We start from the raw sequence: 20,243 nt of genomic DNA on the forward strand, positions 1-20,243 counted from the left end.
GTGATCTCATGTCCTCTTATTTTGGCCATACTTAATTTATATAACCCTACTTTTTATTGCCTATACCTGAGTTAATCAAAATGATCATTAGAGAGGTATAACTCAAACGCAATGAATGTTATCGTTGTTATATGCAATTTATATACATAAAGAATATCTGGGTGCATGGGGTCTATTTAGGTAAATATTCTACGATGGCACAATATAAAGGTCCTCAGAATCAGAACTATGATTAAAAAATAAATTGCATCATTGTACCAAGAACTATAAGGAAGCTGCGTTGTCTATAGGGACCACACCTGCCCCTAGAGTTTTATGTTACCCACCCCTAAGATAGATGTTATGGACTGAAATAACACAGTGCTTATCTACCCTACTGTGCCTTATCCAGCTACAAGAAATAAAAGGTAAAAAAAAATCTAATATGATTTTAAAAATGGTTTATCCAGCACTGTTCAAAGCTTATAAAAAAGTCTGGCGCAGATAAACTAATTTCCACCTGTTTCTGCCTACTGCATACACACTAACTCAATTTGGATTGATCTGATTATGTGTGCAGACTTACTCGACTGCCACGCGCTGCTCTATCCATTTGGGTAATTTCAAAAACTCTCTTTGTGAGATGAAATGATGATGGTGTGCCTTTTAATTTTATTTCACATTTTCATTTGTTTTCTTTTGTCTCAAAAACCTCATTGTGGAAGAGATTATTGTCATACAAGGCATTCGCTGACTACAGGTGACACAATACGAAAAGAATGAATAAATATCTTGTTTAAAAAATCAATAAGGTGAGCTGTCAATTTCTGTAAGTGTGAAGCACGGTGATAAAATTACAGAATATATCCGGAACCTCACAATCGCTTGTAATGAACTCAGAATGGTTTTTTATACTCTTTGTTAAAAAAGGGAAGCAATGTTGCTTGTTTGCATAACAAAGGTGGTATAAGAGCTCCAGTTAGATGATCTAAATAGATGGCTTAATTTGTTCAGCCAAGATGCACTGGGGTGGAAAAGTCGCTGTTCAAAGAGAACTATGCAGGCTCACTAAGAAAACTGCATCAGTAGGATTCCAAAGGGTTAGAACTCATCAACACCCAAATACAATATATAGGTTATCTATAGGGTAGGGGGTGATGGTTTTCCTAAAAAAAAAAAAAAAAAAAACCACGGAAAGTGCATGAATACCACCACTCTTTTTGGTAGGGCCCAGTGTCCATATTAGACTGGATGTAGTATAGATCAATCGTTTTGTAGCATGCGTCAGGTTTAAAGGGGCACTCCAATCATCACATGCACTGAAATTCGCATGATAGTTGAGATGTCTATTTACATTTTTGTGGTGTCCCCCTTGCAAACGAATGGGGAAAACTGCAGAATCCCCCCTATGTTCATTTGCCTCTTTTCCCTCCCTCCAGCTATATTCTGTGCACGAGAAATGTTCAGCCAAACACATCTCCCGACACCTGGTATACTTACCCGCCAGGCAGCTCCAGCGTTGGCACAGTGAACACTCTACCTTACACATGCGCAGAAAGCGCTCCCACATATTCCGATGGGATCACTTTTCTGACAGTGATTGGCCGCTTCAAACAGGTTAAAGGACTTTCACCAGCATTCAATAGTTCAGGGAGTTCCCCGGGACACTAAATGCCCATTGAATATTCTCATGAACACTGCATATTTTATTCTCTATATCCTCTCGCTAGCCTTAAGAGCTTTGTTTGTCACGGAAATCATATTGGTGGCTCTTAGCCCAACGTGACTACAGGAACCAGATTGTAAGATTATTCATCGTTGCATCATTCCAGATCAACAGAAAGTACTTCCTGGCTTGCCTTAAGGTGTGGCAAGTAGTTGTCACTCTTACCGATATGATTTGTGGCATGTACGATTTACAAATGGCCTTTTTAAAAATTGTGGCTTTACATTCTTGCATTGCTTTCCATGTTAAAACGAGTATCATTTTTTGCAAAACTTATTTACATAACATGAAATTGTCTTTTGCAACTATTGCCCCCATGTTATCTTTTAACTCATTGTTTTTAAATATTTCTATATGTGAGATACAACTTTTGTACCTGTAACGGGCCCATTTAATTGTATTTTAAAATACTCTCCTCTTTCCCAGTTTTGCGTAGGTCCACTGAGGCTGGTAAAAGGTGAACAGAAGGGGCATGATTGATTTTGTTCGGTTTGTAAGAAAATGTTGAGTCGAATGTTTCTGGAACAGACTTCCCTGGCCATGTAAATAACCTTACTCTAATTCCCTTTATAATTTCCTTGCCTTGCAGCATCTTGGATCTACGCAAAGTAAGCCTGCAGCCCCTAAAACATTAATTAAAGCTGCGCTGGGTGGCTGTGGCAGGAGGTCCCCGGGGTTACGTAAATCACTAAGAGATTATGATCTTTTATTTTTTATTTAGTTGTTCATTTCCTTTTCTTTATTGCCCAGAGTGAACCAAGTTTTCACTTTAACCCCTTCAAAGCCAAGGGGCAAAGCATTTAATGTCCCATAACAATACCCTGTGATTACTTCCAGGAAGTCAATTTATTTCTGCTTAGATAAGGAAACTGAATATCCCATTTATTAAATAAATTGAACTTAGAGTAAAACTACTCTGCTATGGGTCTGGTTAATAAATCACAGTTGAAATATGCAAGGGGTAAGCGTGAAACAGGGTACTGGATGGTATTTGGGATATCATTTTGTAATGTCTAAATACTAGCTATACATGATACGTCCCTGAGTATATACACCTACACAGGAACTTTCTGCTTACATGAGGCAACATATCTCATGTACTTTGTTCACATCATTTTCTTGAAGCCCACCAAACACTTGCATCTATGTGCCCCTGAAAAGCGAACTGGGAAGCCAGATTAATGTAGGACACGACTTTCAGATATCTAACCCAATACACCAGCGCCATATTCTTTATGGACACAAGTGGATGAAAGGGTTGGGCAGTAGGGCAGCCCTATCCACTCTATGTCATGCTCATTGCGCAACTATTCCTACTCATGCTCTGTTATTTTCCACTTATGCCCCAACAGCCCCCTACAAAGACATTTAGTTTTTTGGGGGATGCAGTGCACCAGAGATGTGCCAAGAATGCAAATCTGGAGCACTGATACCTAAAACTCATGTGAAATACATGTAATGTTTGTAAAATGCTGAACAGCCAACAAAGCAATCTACTCCAACAGTAAACAAACATTTGTTAACTATTTTTTCCCCCACTGACATGTAAACCATAAATGCAATGGTTAGTATCATTACATACACTGTATCCATCACATCAATCTCCTAACATTAACCTGTTCATTGTGAGAGCAGGCGTAGGGGAGGGGGTAGCTCCATAATCTACTGATCTCCCTTTAGGAAGGTAAAGATTCAAAAACAAATTGTGGATTAAAAACATGTCGATTAATAACAATAACATTAAACCAATGGATATCAGCATGATTTGTCTCTTCAGCTTACATTGCCTTTATGGGGCTTATTCACTGAACCATACTATTCAATTGAATCTTCTCAATTGTGGTGGACTGTCCCACTTTTGCGAGCAGTGGAGATCATGGGCCAGTTGGAAGGAACCTCAGGGGCGGCCCAGGGAGATGGAGCAGACCTCCACTGCAGCTCCCAATTGTTTAATGCACTGCAACTATATGCCGGGCCATGTTAATCTTCAGTGTTGCCCCAGACTTGAACCATGGCAGCCCCTTCCCTTCAGGGCTTTGATCCCTGCTGCTGCACTGAGTGCTAGAATATGACATTATAAAGTATAGTCCTCCCTTGTGTTATTGGTCTGGTTGGGGAGATCAGTGGTCTCTCTCTTTTAAATGGACCATTCATTGGTGGTGGCTCAAATGCGGCAGAGGTACTACATGCCTCCCAAATGTACCTCTTTAGGGGAGACAGCTGTTTTTGTGGCCCATATTCACCTATCCCTCAATACCCTACTTTTCTATGATCCAGATGCTTTGTTGCTCTATTAACTTTGCCACTGATCACCTTTCTTGTGCTGAAATAGTTAAGAGCACTGAAAAACCTCCTCAATTGTTTTGAAAGCACACATTTTATATTGCTTCATGTAAGGGAGTCATTGGGGAATTTTAGTTTTAGTTCTTTGGAGATAGACAGAAAACATACACTTCTGCAAGTCTGACAATGTTCAGTCAGCTGCATTCTTTAGTGGTAGGAAAATAATGTTTCTTCAAAGTAGCAGATTTCTGTGTTAACCGACAGCCTGAGTTTCCACAAGGGCAGCACACCACTGACTTCAAATTTAACCAACTCCAGATGTCTGTGTGATCATCTAATCAGACATCAAAAGTTCTGCGCTGACAACCTCAAAACCTGATTAGATGCATTCAATGACTTTTCACCAGGAGAACAAACATGGATGCAGTTTCTGAGGAACAGTGATGCAGAGCAATCAGATTCCTTTCTCTTCACACGGCAGTCAGGTTGCTGCATTCCTAAAGATGCATTTTGTCTCAATATGAAACCTAAGATCAACCTTGTTCTGTGTCACGGAACCTTCGACAGTGATAAATGCGCATATCAAATTGTACAAAACAATTAGCAGAAAAAAGGGAAGGAAATAAACTTTAAACATGAAGAAGGGTTTTGGTGATTCTTTTGAATTTGTTTTATAGATGCATCTGCACCATTATGGATAGAAGGCAGTACTCAGTTAAAATAAATACACAAACGATTAAAATAAATACTAAGCAAGGATTTAAGTCAAAGCACATACTGTAAAAAAAATATGTTTCAGTGTTTGTCCACGTATAATAAGCCATCACCATCATGCACACGGAATGTGAAATGTACATATCTAGACCAAAAACTAAAGATTAACTTCTTTCCAAGCATCATTCAAAAAATTATGAAAATGGTATATAATTTGCTTTTTTGGTTTCCAGCCAGGGTCATTGTTGTGGTTAAAAAGTTGACATACAAAAAAACCCTAAAAAACTAACTAATTATATACCGTGCCCTGAAGTCACCTTCTTCCTCTACAGAATTAGAATCAACAAAAGATTATTTCTTTTTAAATAATCATAAGTTCCCACAGATATACAGATAAGATCAGTTTCAAATGTATAAATATTCCTTATTTCAATGTGTAAAGCAAATACATGGGTTTATTAAGATTAATGAACTGTAAACTGCACAATCTGGGAATGCGATAACTTCTCTTTGATGGGCACAGATGCAGCGTTGGATGTGGAGAAACAGTTTCTACTAGAAAAGTTGTGTAGACACACAGTCAGTGATGTATTCACGTTGGGTGCTCCTCTAGCCCTGAACCAGGGCAGTGCCACCAACCATCGAGAATACATGACTGCTATAAGGGACTGGGCTGGAAAACAATACAGACACAGAAATACATTCACAACATAACAATGATAACATGACATAAATACATCATACAATTGCATATATATAAACCTGACATTGGAGCTAACATAACCTACAATAAAGTGTGGGGTGGGAGCGGCCTCAGCACCTGGCTTATGTCTTGTCTACAAACCAAATGTTGTAATCACCATTAATAACCATGTTTATAACCATCCACCCACCCCATATGAAAACTGCCTGCCACGAAGCTTTGTGGGCGTGTAAAGAATGCCCGCCACTTGTCACTCAATTGTGCATGTACCAAATTAACATAACAGGCAAGAACAGCCGCCAAGCGCTGCAACAGTGAAGCCTTAAAACAGGGATGCGAGGGCAGGGGGCTAACATTATATTGCTAAAGGGTCTTACTCACTCAACTGCAAATTTATTTCTGATTTAAAACCTGACTTTACCTCACTTTACCTCATAAGCCCCTCCCCCTAGCAACTTCCCTATCTTATCCGCCCAGATACATACATTTAACCCCTTACATCCCCCGCCCATTCCCCACAGTCATGAAAGACCTTCACAGGTCTCCCGTTCTAGGCTTCACTGAGCAAGATCACAGTAACTACTGTCCTCCAAATAAGATGTACGTAACTGCCAGCTGAGACATGAGGTCAAAATCTTGACCACACCATTATAATCACTCCATCCCTTCCTCACTTCCGCCAAACATTCTCTTCCCTTTCCTTTTTTAACATATTTATATTAGCTTTTTCCCACTTATCTGCTCTTCAACCTTCCGTTTATCACGGCCTGCTTGTCCGATCACACATTCTCTTCTTTAACCTTCCTTATGTGTTTATCTTTCATTATCACTCTTTCATTAGTCCATATTAATCCCTCTATAATGACCCCCACTTCTTTAATCATCCTTTCAGTGTAACCTTCAACAATTACCTATGTTTTCAAAACAAAATAATTACTCCAGTGCCTAATTTCCAAGAAAATAAGTGACGTGCATAGTAAATGTTAATAGTAATCTTGCAACACAATAACAACAAAACATTTCACACTGGTCTGGTCATGTAACAACCAATATGGTCTTATTATGTAGTACACTCAACAGGGAATTCCATAGCGCGCATATATATATATATATATATATACATATACATATATATACATATACATATATATATACATACACACACACACACAAATACATATTTATACATACTCACACTTTAGGTATATACCAGGTATATACCATATATACATACACATATGTATATACATACACATATGGTGTGTATTTTTATATATATAACACACATACGTATGTCCTTAGAGAACGTATCAAGTAGCTTCCTGGCGACCAACACTAATAGTCTAATCTTTACTAATAACATTTGTAGCGTGCAATAATTTGTTTTGTGACTAAACTACAAACAACCTTTATAGAAAGAAAGGACTGGTCCTAGTGTTTCTCTGAGTTGCGGCCAAAAACCACTGACACAGTTCGGCTTGAGCAATATTATCTTTGAAGTCCAAAGAAATATATACCATACTTCATTTTATAAGCTACTGTAGCAGAGTTGTAAATACAGATGCTTCCTTTTAAAACTTGAAGTTACCCCTTGAAATTGACCAAAGATAGGTGAGAGCACACAATTCTAACAGAAATAAACATTGGGAGAACTGGTTTTGTCTCGTACATCATTTAAGGGATAGGACAGGAACTTTGTGACAAGTTGAAGAATATCATTAATCCTTTTTTATCTTCATGGGCAGCCTTAAAAAGAGATTACTGCTCATCTGTTTAAAAACATTTTTAATTTTTGTGGAATGCCAGGTTTTGATGGCTCCTTGACTTCTTTGTGTTTGAAGTTCCTATAATAAAGCTATGGAAACTTCGTTTTGACGCATTATATAAACAGTGAAATGCTTCAGCTTTTATCCTTCCAGAGTGAATGTTACAACACCAAAAATATCTTTACACACAACCCAACTAAAAAAAAGGTTTAAAATGTGCACCAATGCGTACCCCTCCTATGTGAAGAAGCAAAAAGTCACCAATGGAAAAAACAAAGTGGCAAATTAGAAATCTGAAAATGTCACCCATAGTAGTTTCAAGAACAATGGGCTACACTTTAACTTGACTGAGGTCACATGCCCCTGCATGCTAACGCTTGCAAAACAACTTACATATTTACTAACATTTGAGTTGTTTGTGAGTTCATGTGGCCTTAGAATTGAATCCTGCATGTCCCTCGAAACTGAAAAAAATAATCAACATTACCTTACTCCCTTGCAAAGACCTCTCGTTTACTTTTGCTCCCCGATCTCATCATGCACAGGATGGAGGTGAGGGGAGTTACAGGTTGAGGCCCCATTTACCTTTTTAACCCCTTCAGGCCTTATAACCTAAGGACACCACATACATTTTTTTTATGTTTTTGTATGTTCAAGAGGGCCTCATCAACGCTTTACATATTATACCATATTACATATTTTTTTACAACTACTGGTGTAAAAGGTTTGGGGTACTGATATTTTTATATTTTTTTTTCTACTTGTAGTTGGAAGGGCTAAGGGGCACTTTTTGAGCGTGTGTGTGTATGTGTGATTAATGGAATGAATGAGTATTTAAATGTTTGTGAATGAGAGTGTGTGTGTGATAGCATGGATGTGTAAGGGGGGTGGGGGTGGTAGCATGGCATAGGGAGGCTGTAATCACACTTCTAACACCCCCAGGTTCCAGCATGTACTGGCTGCCTTGGCTTGATAGGAGTGTGATTGCTGTTAGCAGTATACATATATATATCTCCAGAAATGCATTTTAACCCCCTATATGCCACTCAGCCCCATGGAATGCCTTTTAACCCCCTATATGCCACTCTGTATAAGGCATATCATGGGGCAGAGAGGCATATAGGGGGTTAAAAGGCATATCATGGGGCACAGTGGCATATAGGAGGGTATAAGACATTTCTGATATGCCTTTTAACCCCCTATATGCCCCTCTGCCCCATGATATGCCTTTTAACCCCCTATATGCCAGAGTGGCATATAGGGGTATAAGGCATATCATGGGGCAGAGGGGCATATAGGGGGTTAAAAGGCATATCATGGGGCACAGTGGCATATAGGAGGGTATAAGACATTTCTGGAGGCAGAGTGGCATATAGAGGGTTAAAAGGCACATCATGGGGCAGAGTGGCAAATAGGGGGGTATAAGGCATTTCTGGGGGCAGCATGGCAAGCCTGGGGGCATATGTGCATAACTGGGGGGGGGCAGGTTGGCAAATAAAAGGAAATAAAAAATATATTTTTCTCAATCATAGCTTTTATTAAATATGAAAATGAGTTTACATGAATTAATATTTACTAGTAAAACTTTTTTCCTATACGGTAGTCTTATATTCAGGCTTTTTCTTTTTTTCCTAAATTAATATTCAGATTTTGGGGGGTCGTCTTATAATCAGGGTCGTCTTATAATCAAGCAAACATGGTATATTAATAAAGCATTTGTAAATATACCACCTCACAACTTCCTCGGTTATTTAGCACAATTAAATATTTTGTCATAGGCTACAACTGGTCATACACTGAGTGATCTGTTATGCTCCAGTGAAGATGTAGCAACACGTATCTGTCTTATTTTCCCTCGGATAAACATCTTGCGTTCTTGGATCACATATCAATTTGGAACACATATTCTTAGTACTTCATTAGACAGATCTCGCTCCAAAGTATTTAGGCCAAATGGCCCGTGACGATGAAGGAGTCAGAAAGGGAATGGAGCCCTTAGCTCAAATTAAATAAAAAAAGATTACCCCTTCAGACTGGCAGAGGCCTCTTTATTACAAGATGGCATGATTTGCCACCATAGCTGATTACAACCACAATATGTCACTTTGGCTAGGAGGCAGCAAGAGAGAAAATGTCAGACACAAAAAAAAACACTCAGCTTCAATTATTATGCTTGCCCGAGTTGTTCAGACAGTACCAATCTGTCTTCATAAAACATTTTACAGAACAGTGCCTCAGGTGTCCACTTTTCCAGCCAAATACCCCATTTTAGATTATTTACACGGGGTCTGTGCTCATTAAGAGAATAATAAATGAAACGGTTTTCAGCTTATTGTCATTTGTATAAAAAAAAACTTAAAAAAAAAGGTTTGGCCTTGTCAAAGACGCTGGACAGAGGGATTTATCTATCCCAAACAAAAGCACTTGGAAGTCACAAGGGTGATGCCAGACCCTACTGCCACGCTATCAATGGATGGAAGCTGCAGCTGGAGGTGACAGACTACTATTATATTATGATTCTGTGCTGTTCACACTTCCCAGTCTGCTTATTCATCACAGACCACCTTCAAAATGTAGTTGGTGGAGCAGAAACATTCAGAACAAACACACATTAACATAAAGCTCCTATACATCTCTATTCCTGAGGCTTTTAATATTTCACCCACTATCTCCTCAGCCACACACGCTATACTGTAATAAACTATCGCGTTGCAAACATCCTCCGTAACCACCATCGTTCTAAAGGATTACATCGATCGCTGCATTCCCCGCCAATACATTTTTTTGAAGTCTTTAAACAAAGATAAGGGAGATTTGTTACTTAACTAAAAATTCTTGTGTTACTAGAAGAATGTAGTGCCCCTTTTATGTTAATATCTGATAAAGCCTTGGTTATCTTGTAAAGCCAGTGGCTCAGCTAACTGTTTTTGTTGATTAAGAAAAGAGATCTCAATACCCCAGCATTCAGCCCGTGGCTGTGACTTTACATCAGGGTGCAATGTAAGAAAACAGGGTCACTTAGTTATAATTATAAATCAGGTCGTTACGGCTGTGTTTTAATTTATACTTTTTAATTTTATGAGCACCACATAAAGTGTACTAAAACTTATGTTTTACAGCACGCTAGAACAACTCTGAGGGGTGATGGTAGATGAAGTTTAACAACACAGGTTTCAAAACAATTTCAAGAACTGCCCTTACCCAGACAAGTTACTCTCCAAGTCTAGTCTAGTCTTTGTGTAGGTTTCAATTATTACAAATTTCATCCAGTTTTTTAAACTATCGTCATTTTTTAATATTAGGACGTGTATTTATGAAGGACCCCCCACCCCCGATCATTTAAATTAGTTTAATCCCACCTTATCAGATGGCGAATCAAAAAAAAATAAGCTATATTTTTTACTGTGGAATTTTGGAGTTCAGTGAACCTAGCATTTGTATTCCGCTAGGGAACGAATGCTTTTGCTGTATATGGAAGACTGTTTCAGATGGTTATGGTGTCCTCTATAAAACTACCAAACATTATCCCACACTTTGGAAAGACTGTAGAGCACACTGTCCCTAGAATTCCTTTTTTCTTATACTTAGTTTTGAAAGATTGCCTGTGTTTAATTCAGCAATTAAATGCATACCTTTGCCACAACCAGACACAAGTCATCTATGAAATAAAAAGAGCTATCTAATACAGATCCATCTCATAAGACCAATAGATAGTACATAGGCTAATTGATTTCACTGTTTTATAGATCTTTACAATTCTATTTTCCTTACTTCTCCATTTAATGACTTTGTGCGGTGGTAATACACACTTCAAATGCAATCTATTGTGAGCGAGCAGTACTAAAATCATTTCGAACTATAGTTGCAATTGTGTATTTGTATAGATAGCAAAGCACCACTTCAGCACAATACATGAACTGGATCAGTCTGTGCCGGTGCCATCTCATTAAATTATACGGATTCATTGGGTTTAGAGTTTGTAAAACTTTACTGTGTTAAAATCACACTGATAGTCCGTTGTTAAGTAGAAGCAATCGTGTTGTGCCTCAAACCAGTCTTATTTTTTTCATTATACTCATTGTAACACAATAGCCCTGGCCTTTTCAGACAGTCAGTAATTAATATCACACTCAAAGCAAACATATTTAAGCAAGGCAGAGCTATAGCCGCCGAGTCTTGAAAGAGTTAAATCCAAGCTGCTACCTTCGAAGGTTTTAAAGCTGGACGCTCTGTATGTGGAGTTTTGGTTTACAATTGGACAGACAGTTTGGAAAAGCTACAGAATGCTGCAGGGGTGAGGTCTGTAGCCCTGGGGATTCAGACGAATTCAAATGCATTACAGGCAGCTGGTTTGAGAGACCGGCTGTCTCAGAGGTGCAAGGATGGGGAAGGAGATGGCTAAGCTCTAAACACAGCCAGCATGAAGGTCACTGTGAAAGCCGAGGCCATCTGCTGTCTGGGGTGCCATGGATTCTGGTGGCCTGGCTCGGTTATATCCCAGTGAGTGACAGCCTCTTTCCCAAGGGTAAGACAAAGCAGAAACCACATGTTGGTTTAGACTGGTATGCGCAGAGCAGAGAACGAAATCTAAACATATTAATCATTGAAGAGCCACGCTAATACTTGCAATGTTCTTCCTGCGTGGGTTGTACAAAAGCAGACATGTTCGTAAATGAGCATTGTGCGTACCTGAAGGCCTGTGTCCCCTCTGAGGCGGGAGGCACGGAATTAAAACAATTAGGAAAAGACTTTATTAATCTTAAACATTCTACAGGATGAATGAGAAAATAGGTGGTTGCTAACACTAAAAATTAACTATTTCTAAGGGATCCCCTTAACTATTGCTGTGCTGCACCCAGGGACAAAGGCTACATCAAATACAGACTGACTACCAATTATGAACACTCTTTTACGTGTAAAAGTACAATAAAGGCAATAAAGTTAAATGCAAAAATGAATCTATAAGAAAACAAAATGTTTCAGGGCCACAAGGTAACCTATCATAAGCTATGTTAAGTATAACAAGGAAAATATTTACTATTATGCTGATGGGATGGCCGAGTGTAAACATCTATAAATTAAAGTGTCTGTCCTATGGTCAGCATGAACATTATAACCCATGCACTGTGGAACCTGAATATCGTAAATCAATTTAAAGAGGTGCAGACATGGGGAGCTTTAATTCGGTTTTATGCCTTTTCCCCCAAACAAGTTGGGTGCAATGAAAGAAATAAAATTAAAGCTGCTGTTCACATTGTTGGCACCCAAAAAGTTACGCAGCCCCATAGCCAATTCAGGAACAGAAAAAAAAAACAGAAAAAGGAAACTATCACCCTTGCTGACTCTTAGTCTATTAATGCACTAAGGGGCTTTGTCATCTAAGCAGGGGATACAGCCTTAAAATAAACATGCATCAGCCCATCAGTTAAGAGAAAAAATATAGAAATTTGCTGTATCTGTTGCTCATGGTGCTGTTAAATTTTATAATATTATTATTATTATTATTAAACAAGCATCAACAAATGCTGCCACACTTAAATTATACAATTGCTTGCCAGTTAACGTTATTTATACGTTATTTATACATGGTCAATGCTCTAAGCAAAGTTTAGATGAAAGACAAGTCCCTTGAAAATGTTAAGTTCTTTTAATATTTTGCATAGTTTTAACTAACCGGCATAGCATCTTTGCTGCTGTGATCAGCAGGATAGGAAGAACCTTGTCGGAAATCAGCCGCAGGGCCCACCGTGGGGTCACTACTCCGTCTCACCAGCAGGGGGGTACCTGTCGAAAACCAGAAAAAAATCAGGACGAGCACAAATCCGTGTCTAATACAAACCATGACACCATTAATCTGCTTCATCTGATCACTGCATAACAAAAGAAAGCTGCGTTCTTTTTAAAACAAGCATGAGACATGGTTGTAATAGGAAATCTCTTTTACAGATGTCTGCTAAATGTTAATGTTTCTCATCTGGACCTGTCATCTTACAGAAGGAAAATAAATGGATTAATCCAGTGCATTTCAGTGGTTAGAAGGTCAATAGCCATTTAAAATTTCCAATGCCATCCAAAGCCTACCTGTGCTAGTCATAAGAATATATTAAATACCAATAAAACAAATTGAGTTAATTTAATGTGAGGGCTGGGATGAAAACCAATAAAGCTTGGCCATTATGAGTTGAAAAAGCCTTTCAACTGCGAGCTCTGGAATATTTGCTGCAATACCATCTGTGCTTAAATCCAACCAGAAAGGGGATTACATGAAGTATCACCTTGTTTCTATGGAAAAATGGCACATGTATTTATTTCTTATTGATCGTCGTCCTTCTCAGAGAGAATTACATTGACAGCTGTAGACGATATCAAACGCTTGACACCGTAATATTGTAAAAGGGGCCTTAAAGGTGTTAAAAAGCCCAGACTGTGGGTACGGCACATGCTACAATTTAGCATTCAATAACTAAACTTCCGCAGCCACACCATGGTGGTGAATTCATTAAAGAAATCACAATTTCTCATTTCGGCTCAAGAGCTTCATTACCGTAACGGGGAGCGTTTTCAGAATGTATGACAGCTTGTTTGCATAATGACAGTCAAAATTACAGATATTTTTTTCTGATAAGAGAAAGTAAGGCAGCACATTACATTGCAAATGAACATTTCACCACATCCTTTCATAAATAAAAAAATATACTTACTGTAATTTATGCATCACCTAATGAAAAAAAAAACAACTCATGTTCACTAACCAATTTAGGAAATTCTTACAAGGATAAGGAGTACTTAAAGGGAAAATGTCACTAGTTATGATATTAATATGTTTCTTTTGTTCGCTGTGCGTAGACAGACCCATCACCGCAGCTATACCAAAAGCGCCATGGCCAATGTTCCATCTAATTTTTCTTAGGTGGCGTGCGCAGAAAATTTCTCTTGTGCAAAAATTTTCCCAGAGCCAAAATTTTGTGTGCACAATATCCGCGCCGCATAAAGTATCAAAAAAATATATATATATATTTTTTTTTTATTGGGAAAAACTTGTGCGCACAATTTTTGGACGTGTGCGCTCTCTAAAAATGCAATGTGCGCGCACACAAGCGCACAGTTTAGAGGGAACACTGGCCATGGCACAATTACAAGGATGGGAAAGTTCACGAAAGAAGTCTGATAGAAATACAGCATAGATAGCTAGATAGTCTGGTCAATAAAACTCTTGAAAGTTGCTACACACATTAAATTCTACGCTTGGCAACTGTTAAATAACGCACTCTGAGTAAACCATGATATAGTCCACTGTGGCCATCAAGAGGTTATAATGCAGAGACCTTTAACTGCAGCAGGTGTGAGAAGAAGTCCAGCGTTCTCAGGAATAATTTGGAATAGCAGCCTGCTAAAAACCATATGCACTTTGCCTTAAAACAATTTAAAAAGTATGAAAATGTGAAAGAATGTAAATGCATGAAAGTGCAAAACCTATGACACAGTAGGAGGGTTTATTTTCAAATGTATTATTCACATCAAAGCCACTGTTGACGTACGTGGAAACACACATCGTAATAAGGTTTGCACCAAGCTGATAATGTACCCATAACGAGTAAGAGATATCATGGCCTGTATTTTTGAAGAGTTGGTTGCATACTTGTATGTAGGATTACACAAATTTAGCAGAAACGCTTCTCTGAAACTCTCTGAACCATTTTTAAGTTGGTGTAGGTCACGTCTTTGCGACTGATCTTCTTCCATAGTTATACAATAAGCAGTCATTTTTTTCTGGTATTTCAGTACTATAAACATTTTAGTTTCCTTGTATAATTCAGCTGTTTCGGCCTATCATTTGAAATTCACATGAAAGACAAATAATGCCATGGGGTTCCTTGAAGATTTCAACTGTCTAGCCCTCCCTGGAACTAGGTTTGGCAGCCGTTCTTGGAGATGCTCTCTGTTCTACATTCTATTCATCTTTGATTTGTTGGAGTTTAAACAGGCCTGAAATAAGATAAAAAGCCTTCTGGTGAAGAAGACATACCCTCTGTCTGCATGGACTTGAACTCTGACACTCAATCAACTGGTCAGGCAACGGGAGCCTCTCTCACCAACAAGTACTTCGCAAAGCAGAATCAGAAGAATACAAAGGACGGAGAGAAGAGCAATATAACATTTAGCTATTCCACTGAAACCTAAAATTTCCAAGGACCCTTTTGGGTGTACTTGTGTATTTCTATTCCATACAAATACAAGTTGGGTCAAGAAACATAATTTAATATTTAAAGGGAAGATCCCATTGAAAAAAACCTCATCCAGTATTAAATAGAATACTGTACAGAGAAATGTAGGTTAGCCTTAACAAAAAAAAACTGGTTTGAACTAATTTTGTTCCAGTAAACTTTCTTTATCTGCAGACCTGGAAGCTGCCAAGCAGGAGAAACAGCCTGACATTCCAAGTTAATTTTTAATTGAAACAGGAAACAAATGCAAAGTGATTGTAACTGGCATTTTTTCAGCTGTCTCTAATAAACTACTTTTCAAATCTGCCAATGACACACTTAAGGAGGGAGCTGCGGGAATCCTGCTGAGAGATACTGACCAGATTTGGAAAACCTTCACGTGGGGAAGACATAGCTCATCCTTTTGGAGGAGTTTAAGAAACGGGACAGCCCTAGCAGCCACGTTGTTTGTAAATAGACCAGATTAATCTGCAGAAATCCCAAATTTAAAGTAGAACTCACAGGCTCGACGTTTGTTTCAAAGATGAATAACTTGTTCATGAAAGGCATACTCAATCTGTTGATCGAAACAACAATAGGCACATTACTAATCTAACCGGCCTGCCTTTTGTACAACACTGAAAACCCAATTAGGGTCAAAACATTATGCATTTTTTCTATAATGTTGATAATTGATAAAAATATTTGTTATTTTAGAGTTGCATTGTTGCTTATGCTTTCTCATTATTGTGTTCGGGGGTTGTACGGGTTGATCTCCCTGATGTTGCGCCACAACCCATATCCTCTCTTTTTTCATTATGTTTAATTTTTGGTGAGCACGTTTTTACTTTTGGTACCTGAGAACAGCTGCAAAAGTGCCTAGAGTAACATATCTAATAATTATGTTGGACAGAGCATTCTCATCTCTTCAGTCCACCCTTACAAAGGCTGCTTGACGCCACCAAAAACAACCAACTATGGAGCATAATAAAAGGAAAGCATTACTTACTACTAAAGTGTTAATATATATAAATTGTATTTTTATAAATATTTAATAAAACTTTAAACATCACTACATAGGTTTATTAAGAATACTGTTCTGTAAGCTATAGCATCCACTTCAATTAGGCTATGCACACATTTATTTACTCCTCACACTCTCTTCGCTTTCTCCTCCCGTTGTCGCCCTTCTCTCTCCCCAAATGTCTCTGTCTTGGTTTTTTCCTCTCTTTTCTCCATTCCTCCTCCCTCAACCTCAGTCTCTCTCTTCCTCCTTCCTTTTCCTCACTTCACCTTTCCCACTGTCTGTTCAATTTACTTACCTTCTCCTCTTCTACACTTTCCTCACCTACCATCTCATCACTTGTACTTCCTCACCTCATTTTCCCTTGCCTCACACACCTTCTCCTTTTAATAACTCCACTTGCCATCTTCCCCAGCTGACTCACATACTCTCACCAGCAGCAAGCCTAGGATTAGTTCCACTTTGGTGAAGTATTTCTTCAGTGCCCCCGGTAACTAAAACACACACATACTAATATGAACAACCCACACTAACACCATACAGTGATGAACACACTCATGATATCATACACTAACGAATGCACATATACACTCTCCCTCTTACATCATCAGTGTAGTTCTCCTTCCCAATTTCCCTCTGCCCCTCACCTGGAGCCCTGACTTCACTGCAGCTCGCACTCTCAGCTATCATAATTGTCCCAGAAAAAAATAGGGATAAACGATAAAAAGGTTTGAAAATAGCAGATCACAATTGTTAGGAGATTGCATGTGTGGATTTGCCCTACAACACACTAAAAATATTTTAAAGGCACTTTCTTCCTCTTCTTTACAACCTTTAAATCTTCTATGGATTTTGTTTTGTTCATCTATGACTAGCTACAATATCCTCACGAAGCTGACCTCTAATTTCAGGAGCAGGGATATCACAGTCCGATATATAAAGAGTAGAAAGAGGTGGCTCTTTGTGTGAACATCTAATTTGTTTTTTTTTAGCTATTAAATGGCCCATCAGAGAAAAGATGCAGAGGCAGCAACAGCTGCTTGGAGATGTTTTTCTTACTTCTTCTTTTGTTACACTAAATCAATAAACAGTCTTAAAAAAGAAATTTTTTCATAGGTGGTGGGGAAGATATATACATTAGTTTAATTTGGACGCAAAGTGGTATATTAGTAGATTTCGGTTATTGTGTTTTGCTACTGGATTCAGTTGGAAAAAAACATGCATTGGTATTAAGCAAGTACAAGAAAAATAAGCACAGCATGGGTGGGTGGGTGTAATTTACCAGCGTGGGAAGATAATCACAAGCCGTTACAGTTCACTTACATGTGTGTGTGTGTGTGTATATATATATATTATACACACACTCATAGACTGTCTTATTTTGAGGCTTAATTAAAGATGGTGTAATGAAAAAAGCCAATGAATGAGCCCAGATGAACAGAATAGCAAAAAATAGTTGTGCAAAATGTGGTGCTTGAAGCAAGAATCTTACCCATACAGCTAACGTTAATAGCTGAAACATTTCTGTAATCTGTAGGTTCTCCACTTTCATTACACTTACATTATGTTTCAGTCTAGTTCACAAATATGTATTTTTATTATTTAATGCATGTAGAAATCCATGTAACGTGGACTCCGATTGACTAGAATGGGAGTGCCACTGAGCACACACACGCACACACACACAATCGTTTATTCTAAACACGATAAATGGGCTCCAATATGACTTTATGGCAAAGTGGATATTTAAGTATATAAACCTTATCAGGTCTGTTATTTTCCTCTTCCCCCTGAAAGTTTACATTAAAAAATGATTTTGTTGGGGCAAACTTACTTTTGTGTCCCATTTTGGCTTCAAACAGTATAAGGAAAGACACTTTTTAATTTTGTATTTACTAAAATACATTCACTTTATATATTAGTTAAAAAAACACACCTCCCATAAGCATGAAGTATTACTGTCATGAATACATTGGGTTATAAACCAACAATAAAACATTTTTCCTGTTTCTCAAATAAGGAAATTCTTCTTATTTTCTAGTCTGGATTGAATATTTGTATGTCCTCTAGTTTAAGAAGAGTTAAATGAGCAGACAGTGAAATGCATACATTTTGCGCCCGTTAACAGCTGTAGTTATGCCAGATGGACAGGTCATTTCAGCCAACAGGGTTATCTTTCTTTCTTATCTCTCTAATGGCTGAAAGGCAGAACTAGTTATTTTCCAATCAATAGCTTTTAAAATCTACAGTCAATACCATCCCAGGTAGAACTAATCAATTAGACTAAAACCAATCTGTATTTTTTTTCTTTTTAATGGAGGTATTTCTTGACATGAAAGACAAAGCAGCATATTGTTTTCAGGACCAATAACTTTTTTGTTTTTTTTAGTAACTCACATTTTCCAGTAGTATAGAATTTATCAAAAAGTCTGTATATTAATATAAGGGGATAAAAGGTATGAGGATTAAATTGGTGGCCATGCGGCTTAATGTACCCCAATGACGATTTCTCGTTACATTGCTTAGAAAACAAAAGTAAGACGGTAGCAATGAAAAAGTTAGTTGGCATAATCGAGTGTGAAGGGAAAGAGACATGACCTTTTAGTTTGCAAGAGGGAACATGTTATGTATTGTCAGGCACTTCAAGGGTTAATTCAATATTTCTGTGGACGACATGACTGTAGCTCAGGTTCCCAAATCCCAAGTTAAACACTTCGATTCCAAGAGTGAAATCACTACAATGTTCAGGAAAGTCAGGATCGATAGAACAGCACTGAAAAAGACAAGATAGCCGAAGAAAACCAGAGAATGTTATAAAAGATGTGAAACAATTCTGATACCTTGTAAAACAGACATATTCCGTGAAAAGAACATATCATTTACTCATTCTGAGATCAGCAGTGCAATGCCATTGGGCTTATTTTATGGCTCTCTAAATAACAATGACTTTTGAATGGGGCTATAAATCAACCGAAAATAAGGTACCAAAGGAAAAAAAGAATAAATAGAATGATAAATCAATTATATCTAAAAGGGGTTGCTGGTCATAAGTTTTTTTAGAGCCCTAAAACAGGAAGAAATAAAACCGTGGATGTCCTATGAAGATCCCTCTGAGCGTTTAATTAAAAATATGCATGCTACTTTTATTGGCAATTATTTCTCAATTAATAATTAATCTCACCACTGAAAAGGCTATCTTGGTCTTTAAGTAACATGGCCTGTAAAATGTCAGGAGGAAAAATACATGAACCAGGTAAATAACTCAACAAAGCAAGTAGATGATTAATAAATAATGTTCTTAGCAAGACATAAAGGTTTGTCTCTTTATACTGTGTATCCATGGGCATCAACATCTAGCTAAAAGTAGAGACAGACAGCTCTTCTCCTGCACACATACTGTCCCTCTTAGTACCTCTAATTCTAATTTCAGGACACCTACGGTGTAATACCTCCCAGCATTTTAAATGGTCAAAGAGGGACACTTCTGTTTTAAAGCACGGACTGTGGGGTCTGCTGCTATATATATAGTAAGGTTTGTAGAATTATGTATCTTCTTTACACAATGCAGATGTTCACAATTCCACTTTTTAAGTAATTAAGGCAAGAAGAACATGTCTGTTAGTCCATGAAATGTCTTCAATTAGTTCTAAGCCAGACGCCTATTGATGGGGTGCAAATGAAAACATGCATCAATATAACGGGTTGGGGCCGGACCACTATCTGCAGAATTCTTAATCCGGGTTTGGAATCTCGTGACCTGAAATCTGGCTGCTGATCACCGAAACTCCTGTTCATAGTGAAGGATAACTGTCTGTTGACAGGCTCTTTACGTTAGGCTTATACA

The 20,243-nt window shown here is 38.1% G+C and overlaps 1 protein-coding gene across 3 annotated transcripts in view; it reads right to left on the bottom strand.

The window, feature by feature from the left end:
* PARD3B (par-3 family cell polarity regulator beta) overlaps positions 1-20,243 on the bottom strand; it is a 504,041-nt gene that overhangs the window by 366,437 nt on the left and 117,361 nt on the right. For all 3 annotated transcript variants that reach the window (XM_053471715.1, XM_053471717.1, XM_053471716.1), the window contains exon 4: positions 12,846-12,955. In XM_053471715.1, the coding sequence (XP_053327690.1) occupies positions 12,846-12,955 (110 nt within the window). The remainder of the gene's footprint in view (positions 1-12,845; positions 12,956-20,243) is intronic.

Source organism: Spea bombifrons, chromosome 7 (genome assembly GCF_027358695.1).
Source record: "Spea bombifrons isolate aSpeBom1 chromosome 7, aSpeBom1.2.pri, whole genome shotgun sequence".
Lineage (NCBI taxonomy): Eukaryota > Metazoa > Chordata > Amphibia > Anura > Pelobatidae > Spea > Spea bombifrons.